This window comes from Pipistrellus hanaki, assembly GCF_964339955.1.
Source record: "Pipistrellus hanaki genome assembly, chromosome: 3".
NCBI classification, from domain to species: domain Eukaryota; kingdom Metazoa; phylum Chordata; class Mammalia; order Chiroptera; family Vespertilionidae; genus Pipistrellus; species Pipistrellus hanaki.
In genome coordinates, this window is record NC_140505.1 from 95,648,870 (window position 1) to 95,658,121 (window position 9,252).

Genomic DNA, 9,252 nt, shown 5'->3' on the forward strand with positions numbered 1-9,252 from the left:
TTGCCTGATCTGGAATTGAATATGCAATATAAGTATTGAACCCACTACATTTTGGTGTACAGGATGATGACACTAAGCAATTGAGCCACCCGACCAGGGCTAGACCTGAATTGTGAAATATAGTGTATGTGTGTCTGAAATTTCGCCTGAACCACTTGGTCACCTGCCATCTTAGTATTTCCAGGTGAGAACAAAGAAGCCGTAAGGCATGTCAGATCTAGTTTCCACTGCCACTGTGCCCACTGTGCAACAACAGAAAGCATTACAAACTCTTCTCTTAAATAAGTCCGCTTATTTGTTTGAGTGCTATATCATTATTTTTTGCAAATTATCAGCAATGAGATTAGGCTAGGTGTGCATATTCCTAATGTTCACTTGATGTAACTAAATTAGTTTTAGAATGATGGCCATTTATTCTCTGACATAAATTATTTGATTACTTAAGAATTATTAAATTGAGAATCTGATGAAATCTTTGTAATTTCTCAGACAGTGCAGTTACCCATTGATGCAAGTTTACTAACAATTCTAGGAAGAATTCATGCCCTGTAGTTCATGACACGCCCTAGTTTAATAGTCTCTTAGTTAGAAGAACTCTAAATTAAGTCTTGGTTTCAGACCAGTAACAATAAAATTGGAAGTTGGCATTGTTTGTATCATTGAATAGCTACACCACTCACTAATTTGCCTGCATAATTATAACTGAGTTCTATTGTAATAAAACTTACCATTTTAACTATTTTTAAGTGTGCAATTCAGTGGCAATAAGTACATTCACAATGTTGTGCAACTGTCACCACTATCCATTTTCATCTTCCCAAACAGAAACTATAGTTATTAAACAATAATTCCCTATTCCCCTCTCTCAACCCCTGAAACCTCTCTTCTACGTTCTGTCTCCATGAAATTGACTTCTCTGGGTGCCTCAGATACTCTGTGGAATCACACAATATTTGTCCTTTTCTGAATGGTTTATTTCCCTAAATATAATCCATTCAAAGGTCATCCATGTTGTCTCATTTAGAAGAATTTCCTTCCTTTTTAAGACAGAATAATATTTCATTGTACATTCAGAACACATTTTGTTTATACATCATCCAGCAGTGGACACTTATTTGCTTATTAGGTTATTATGAATAATGATGCTATGAACTTGAGTGTGTATATAAGAATTTGCTTGAGTCCTGCTTTCAATTTTTTTGACCATATATCCAGAAGTGGTATTGCTGGGTCATATGGTAGTTCGGTTTAACTTTTTCAGTTTTCCATAGTGGCTGCACCATTTCACATTCTCACCAACAATGCATGTAGGTTCCATTTTCTCCACACCAAAACTTTTTCCTCTCCTCCCCTGCTTTTTTTTATTTATTTATTATTTATTTGTTTGTTTGTTTGTTTGTTTGTTTGTTTTATAGTAGCCATCCTAATGGTGGCTTCCCTTCATTCTAGTGAAGTGATATCTCACTGTGGTTTTGATTTGTATTTCCCTAATGATTAGTGATATTGAGGCTTTTTATGTGCTTATTGAACATGTGTATGTCTTCTTTGGAGAAATGTCTATTCAAGTCCTTGGCCCTTTTTGAATCAGGTTATTTGTTTTGTTGTTGAGTTGTAAAAATTCTTCATATATTTTGGGTATTAACTCCTTATAAGATACTTGTTTTGCAAATATAGTCTTCCATTCTGTAGGTTGCCTCTTCATTATGTCAGCAGTGTCCTTGGTGAACAAAAGTTTTAAATTTTTATGAAATCCAATTAATATATTTTTCTTTTGTTGCCTGTGTTTTGGTGTCATATCCAAGAAATCATTGCCAAATCCAATGTCATGACGATTTTCCCGTATGTTTTTTTTTCTAGTTTTAGCTCTATTAAACCCACTCAGGTTCAAACCAACCCTATCACCCACACAGCCACCTGCCTATACACCTCACCTGATGCTCAGTCACCCATGCAGTAGACAGTTATGTTTGCCTTGTTTTATCCTGATTTGAAGTATGAATAATAAAGTCTCTTAGCTCTTCTCCTCAACTATAGACACATCTCTATGACAAATCTATTTATTGAGCATTTAGATGGCTGATGTGTGTGGTTGAGCATCAGGAATAAGAGACCACGGCCACAGGGTAGGTCAGTTTTATTCTCCATGAGGTTGCTTTTTATTTTTTAAGTATTTTTTTTTTTATTTCAGAGAGGAAGGGAGAGGGAGAGAGAAAAACATCATTGATGAGAGAGAATCATTAATCATTGGCCTCTGCACGCCCCATACTGAGGATTGAGCCCACAACCTGGGCATGTACCCTGACAGGGAATTGATCTCCTGGTTCATGGGTCGATGCTCAACCACTGAGCTCCACCAGCTGGGCGAGGTTGCTTTTTAAATTACAAAAACGTAGCAGACCATCTCTTGGCTATAATAAGCATTGAGTGAGAACCATGATGGTTCAACAGAAATCTGTTGCCAGAACTAAAGAAATGACTCAGAAAGGACCAGTCTCTTCATTTTTGTGGAAAGCACAAAATTCTTTTGCTAACCAGTCTTTCTGATAGAAAAAAATTAGTCTTATCTTGGTTTGTATTTGGCTTCAGCATCCATGCCTCAGGCTGTTTGCCCCAAACTAGAATGCTGACTGTTTCAGTAGCTGCTCAGATTCACAACTGTGCTTTCTGAGTCTATCCTGACTTTTCTTCCATCATGAAACTAAAATTATTTAAAAACCACATTATCACATATTGTCCCGGAACTGCCCATATTAGCTTTGAGATGTTGGGAGAAACTAAAACTTTGGTTCTGTTGTTTCTTGAGGTGATAAACTGGGAGAACACGCTCCACATTCCAGCCCAGGTCAAGCTGAGCCCTGAGGCCCGGGACCTCATCATTAAACTGTGCTGTGCTGCTGACCACCGGCTGGGGAGGAACGGTGCTGACGACCTGAAGGCCCACCCATTCTTCGTCACCATTGATTTCTCCAGAGACATTCGGAAGCAGCCAGCCCCCTACATTCCCAAGATCAGCCACCCCATGGACACCTCAAATTTTGACCCCGTAGATGAAGAAAGCCCTTGGAACGATGCTAGTGAAGACAGCACCAAGGCCTGGGACACACTCACCTTCCCAAATAACAAGCACCCTGAGCATGCGTTTTATGAATTTACCTTTCGAAGGTTCTTTGATGACAATGGTTACCCCTTCAGGTGCCCAAAGCCTTCAGGAGCAGAGGAGTTACAGGCTGAGAACTCCAATTTGGAAAATTCCAATCTGGTGGATCAGACCGAAGGTTGCCAACCAGTGTACGTGTAGACACACTTGGCACTGACACTCAGGTGCCCATGCTGGTTCCTTAAAACACCTGATGAAAGTTCAGGGCAGCTTTGTCAGTTAACCCATTGAGTACTTCACTTGAAATTCTGGTCTTCACTAAAAAAACCAAAACAAAAATGCTTTTTAAAAAGGATTCAAGTATAGCATATCTTCATTTCTAGATTCTGGTTGATAAGGGGGGTGGTTGTTAACATGGCTTTGAATTGGCTTTTGAGGATCTTCACTGCATTGAAACAATTTTTTAAAAATTTAGTACAGTTTAAAAGAGCACTTATTTTGTTTATAGTCATTTTTATTACTAAGTTATAAGGATTAACTCTGACAAATTATGCTGCTGTCATTTTATACATTTGTATTTTATCTACAGCACTTACATTTAGGAAAAGAAATAACTGAAGAACATGTGATAGGAAATCTCTGTGCAATAACTTAAAGAAAGATAACACTGTTTTGATGTTACTGATACCATTTTATTCACACAATGGTTTTGGTTTTATATTTTTTCCTGCATTTCAAAATTGTGATATGTTAAAAGCTGCTTTATTTTATTATTTTTTTTTTTCTTTTTGCATATTATCGTGTCATAGACAGTGTGAGCAAGTTGATTCCATTGGTGTGATTCCTGATGTCTGGTGTGTAGAGAATGTTGCATGAGCTGGGTCTTTTATTATAAATGACCATGTCTTGCCATTCACAGCGGGTTCTGTGAAAATGTTTTTATACAGTATCTATAAATGAGACATTGTAGACAGTGTGCGATGACATGTTGTGTGGGTGGCTTCGCTGTGATTATATCTCTATTTTGTTAAAGAAATGCAGGTGTGTAACTGAGAAGACTCTGTGTGTCTTGGGTATGGCTGGATTCTTTGGAGGCTAAACTTAAGCATCTGTCAAATACTGAACTTGTGATTAATTTAGCTATGCCAAAAAGTTTGACGTTAATCATGGAACTCTGTTTGTTTTGCCAGTCAGTCCACTCTCTCGTTCTTAGTGTGTAGCTGATGTATGGCATCTAACAGCTGCCACCCTAATGCCATCAGATGGGCCCCACCAAGAGGTCTGCCTGATGCCATTTCATCCCACTGTCTGAGACAGCTTCAGTTTTACCATAGTGAAATTTAGTAATCTTGGCATTCTTTCACTTATTTCTATTGTGTTTTGAGGTGTCAATCTTAACTTTGTTTTAAAAAATACATTTTCCTCATCTTTGTAAAACAGCAAGGATTATTTAAAGTAATATTGGAATAAAAAAAATTAAGCCATACAATTTTCTTAGATGTGTAGATGCATATATATATGTATATGTGTGTGTGTGTGTATCTACATAAACATACAAAATATTTCTTATTTCAGATTAGTATAATTCCTATTTAAAGTGGTATGTATTTGAGTAAAAAGTTCAGTTCTTTTTTGCTTTTTAAGAATCTGATGCATCATATTTTCATTATGTTCCACATATTTTTCCTTGATGTTTTTAGCACAGTATACTCATTATTTAGTATATATCTAGGCGGCAACACTTACAATTTTATCAATGTCTAAAAAGAAGGTTCCTGTGTACTGGTTTACATTTTGAATGAATGGCAAACCGACATCTGCTGTGCTTGTACCATGACTGTCAGTATTTCCGTGACTTTACAGTAATACCGTGTTGTTATTTACAGCACTCTGACACACTTTTATGTTATAGGTTCTTTCTCAGGAACTCAGTTTATTATTTATTGATATATCATTGCCTTTGAAAAGCTTCTACTTGGCACAATTTATTATTAAAATTTTGAATATAAACTCCTTGGTGAGTGTCATGTGTTATTGGAATTTGTAAGTTCTTGCATTTATCAGTGTGTCATATGAGACTGTTAAAGTTAGTTTTTTGTATATCATTAGAGAAATGAAACTTTATACATATGCAGCCCAAGAAAATATGTACCCATATTTTCCGGCGTATAAGACGACCCCCTAATTTTATAGTTAAAACATAAGTTTAGGCCTATTTCGCTGTATAAGACTACCCCCCACTTCAAAGAAAAGACTTACTTTGCCGTCAAGATCTGCAGGTAATTTTTGTGCAATTTTGGTCTTTTGCCCCCGATTTTCAGTTGACTTTTTTTCGTTTCAAAAGTCGTCTTATACACCGGAAAATACGGTGTATATACTTTTTTGCCTCTTTTACACAAATGGGAGAATTATACATATTTCCCTGCATCTGTTTGCTTGGCAATCTATACCAGCACATGAAGAAATTCTTCACCCTTTATTATTACTTTGTAATAGTCCATCGTGAGGGTCTATTATAATAAGACTAGTCCTATATCAATGAACATTTCACTTTTTCTGGTCTTTAACTATTACAAACCATGTTGGATTAAATAACCCCTTATAGCCATCATATTGTGTACATACAAGTAAATATGTAGGATAGATTCCTAGAGGTGGAATTACTAGGTCAAAAGTTAAGTGTATGTGTGATTTTTATTGCAAAGTAGTCCTGAACATTACTGGGAAGAACCCCTCCAGATTATCTCCTAGACAACCTGCCAATTAGCTAAGAATGGTCTTTTACCTGTTTTTGAGTAGAACCTTTCTTAGAGTCAAGTTTGCAGTGAGCAACTTTAGGGCTAAGGTAATAATGTTTCCTTCCAGGACCAAAAATAAGATTTCTACCTGCTTGCTATAAAGGGGGTAGCTTCCTCAAGCTCAGGGAGCCTCAGCAGAATCCATCTGGGCCTCCTATGCTTCCCCATGGACTTGAGGCCAGGAAGAGCTTGTGCAAGCATGCTGGTGTTCATGCAGCTTCATGTGCTGTGCATAACAAAGTCCTTTATATCCGACCTATGATCCAGTAAAGAGTAAACAGCTCACTTATTAGCTTATAAGTAGGATAAAATCAAATCTTAGACCTAGTATTATCTAAAAATCTTACAAAACATATTGTTCAATTTACATTCCCAATAGAAATATACAGATAGTTCACTTAGAGCCTTGCCAGCCACACAGTGTACTAACCTTTATGATTTTTGTCCATTGACTAGATTAAACACACACACACACACACACACACACACACACACACACAAACTTAATGTACTTTTACTTGACGTTCTTCTTATTTTGAAAGAAGTTGATATCCATTTGAATATCCTTGAAAATTATAATCCTGAGAGGAGAAAATGGCAGGATAGACAGACATATTCCGAGCCTTGTCCCAGAGCAGAAAGAAGGAGCAGCTGAGGATCACAGGGGGAGTGTTTGTTGGCAAGCTAAGGGACAGCTAAACTCCAGGAGAAGGTGGGGTCTGCTGGAAGTGGTTCCCTGGACCTGGCAGCACCCACTGGGGCTGTGGCTGTGTCCCCTCCCGGAGCCTCAGGCTCAGAAGGTGAAACCTCGCCATCTTGAAAGGGAAAGTGAATCTTATCCAAAGCCTGAAAATCCACAACTACAGCAACCACTGAACAGCTGAGAAGCCCAGAATTCAGGTCCCCAATTGGCGTAAACACACGGATTCAAAGGAGCACTTCGCTCCACTATGGAAAGGTCAGATTTCGACGGGGAAAAGGAGAGAGAGAACTACATAAGCAGACATCCAGAGAAGAGGGACCATGGGGACACAAACAACGCGCATATGAAAGAAAAGCAGGCATCAGCAGAAAAGTAAACAAGTTAGAGGCAAGAAACTTATCAAAAAATTTAAAGAAATTGTCATAAGGTGGCTGAAAAGAATGGAAGACAAATTGGACAATCTGAGTAAGAACCAAGAGGAAATGAAGAAGAACCAAGAAGAAATGAAAAATGGCATTGCTGCTGTAAAGAACTCATTAGAAAGCATCAAGAGTAGACTAGAAGAAGCAGAGTACCACATCACTGAGCTAGAAGACAAGATGGAAAAAAATACCCAAGTAAAGCAGCTTCTAGAAACAAAAAATTAAAAAGCAGGTGGAGAGCCTACGGGAACTTTGGGACAACACAAAACAAAACAACATCTGCATAGTAGGGGTTCCAGAAGGCAAGGAAACTGAGCAAGGAATAGAAAAACTGTTTGAAGAAATAATGACAGAAAAACTTTCCTGATATAAGGAAGAAAAACCCACACAAATCCAAGAAGTTCACAGAATCCCAAGAAAAATGAACCCCAAAAGACAGACACCAAGCCACATTATAATTAAATTGGCAAACACCAACAAAGTAAGAATCTTAAAAGCAGCCAGACAGACACAGAAAGTTACATGCAAAGGAGCCCCCATCAGACTAGCAACTGATTTCTCAACAGAAACTTATCAGGCCAGAAGGGAATCAAATGAAATATACAAAGTCATGCAAAGGAAGGGTCTCTGAGTCCAAGAATACTGTACCTAGCAAGGCTATCAATCAAAATTAAAGGCAAAATCATGAGCTTCATAGACAAAAAAAAAAGGTCCAAGGGAATTTATCACTACCAAACCAGCAATGCAAGAAATGCTTAAGGGTCTCATGAAAAAAAAAAAAAAGAAAGAAAGAAAGAAAGAAAGACAGAAAGATAGGAAGCAAAGAAGGAACATGGGTATAGAATAAAAATGGCGACAAATAAGTACCTGTCAATAATAACTTTACATGTCAATGGATTAAATTCCCCAATCAAAAGACATAGGGTAACAAATTGGATAAGAAAAAAAGACCCATATATCTGCTGTTTACAAGAAACCCACTTCAGAAAAAAGGAAATACACAGACTGAGGGTGAAGGGATGGAAAAAGGTGTTCCAGGCTAATGGAAATGGAAAAAAAAAAAAAAAAAAAAAAAAAGGCTAGGGTAGCAATACTTATATCTGACAAATTAGATCTCAAAGTGAAGGACATAACAAAAGATATGGAAGGCCACTTCATAATACTAAATGGAGCAACTCAACAAAAAGAAATAACTCTGGTAAGCATATACACACCTAATACAGGAGCACCCAAATACATAAAATAAAAAAAAAAAAAAAAAACCCGAGGATATCAAGGGAGAGATTGACAGCAATACAATGATGGTAGGAGACTTTGATACCCCATTATCACCATTGGACAAATCCTCTAAACAAAAAATCAAAGAAACATCAATCCTAAAAGACTCACTAGACCAGATGGAATTAATTGACATCTTCATAACACTTCACCCCAAAGCTACAGAATATACATTCTTCTCAAGTGGGCATGGGTCATTTTCAAAGGTAGAACATATGCTGGGAGATAGGCAGTCTCTTCAAATTCAAGAAGATAGAAATCATATCACGCATCTTATCAGATCACATTGGCATGAAACTGGAAATCAACTACAATAAAAACAATCCAAAAAAATCAAACACATGGAGACTAAACAGCATGCTATTAAACAATGACTGGGTCACCAGAGAGATCAAGGAAGAAATAACAGCATGGCAACAAATGACAATGAAAATGCAACAATCAAAAATCTATGGGACACAGCGAAAGCAGTCTTGAGAGGGAACTTAACTCTACAAGCCTACTGCAAAAAACAAGAAACAATGATAAAAGATTACCTAACACTACAATTGAAAGAGTTGGAAAGAGAGCAACAAGAAAAGCCCAGTGTAAGCAGAAGGAAGGAAATAATAAAGATCAGAGCAGAGATAAACGACATTGACCAAAGAAACAATACAAAAGATAACAAAACCAGGAGTTGGTTCTTTGAAGGGATAAACAATGTTGATGAACCTCTAGCCAGGCTAACCAATCCCCTTAAAGAGAGGGGATCCAAATAAACAAAATCAGAAATGAAACAGGAAAAATAACAACGGACCCTGTCAAAATACAAAGGATTGTTAAAAAATACTACGAACACTATTCCAACAAACTGGACAACCTGAATGAAATGGACATATTCCTAGAAAAATATAACCTTCCAAAACTCAATCAGGAAGGATCTAAGCAGCTCAATAGTCCAGTAACTGTGGAAGA

General features: G+C 37.3%; 1 protein-coding gene across 4 annotated transcripts in view; it reads left to right on the top strand.

Moving 5' to 3' along the window:
• LATS2 (large tumor suppressor kinase 2) overlaps positions 1–8,699 on the top strand; it is a 121,076-nt gene extending 112,377 nt beyond the window's left edge. For 3 of the 4 annotated variants that reach the window (XM_084878554.1, XM_084878555.1, XM_084878556.1), the window contains exon 8: positions 2,804–8,695. In XM_084878554.1, coding sequence (XP_084734680.1) covers positions 2,804–3,298 — 495 coding nt within the window. In that variant the 3' untranslated portion in view covers positions 3,299–8,695. Of the gene's footprint in view, positions 1–2,803 lie in introns of all 4 variants that reach the window. The other variant, XM_084878557.1, reaches the window with a different exon arrangement.
• The last annotated feature ends 553 nt before the right edge of the window (positions 8,700–9,252 follow it).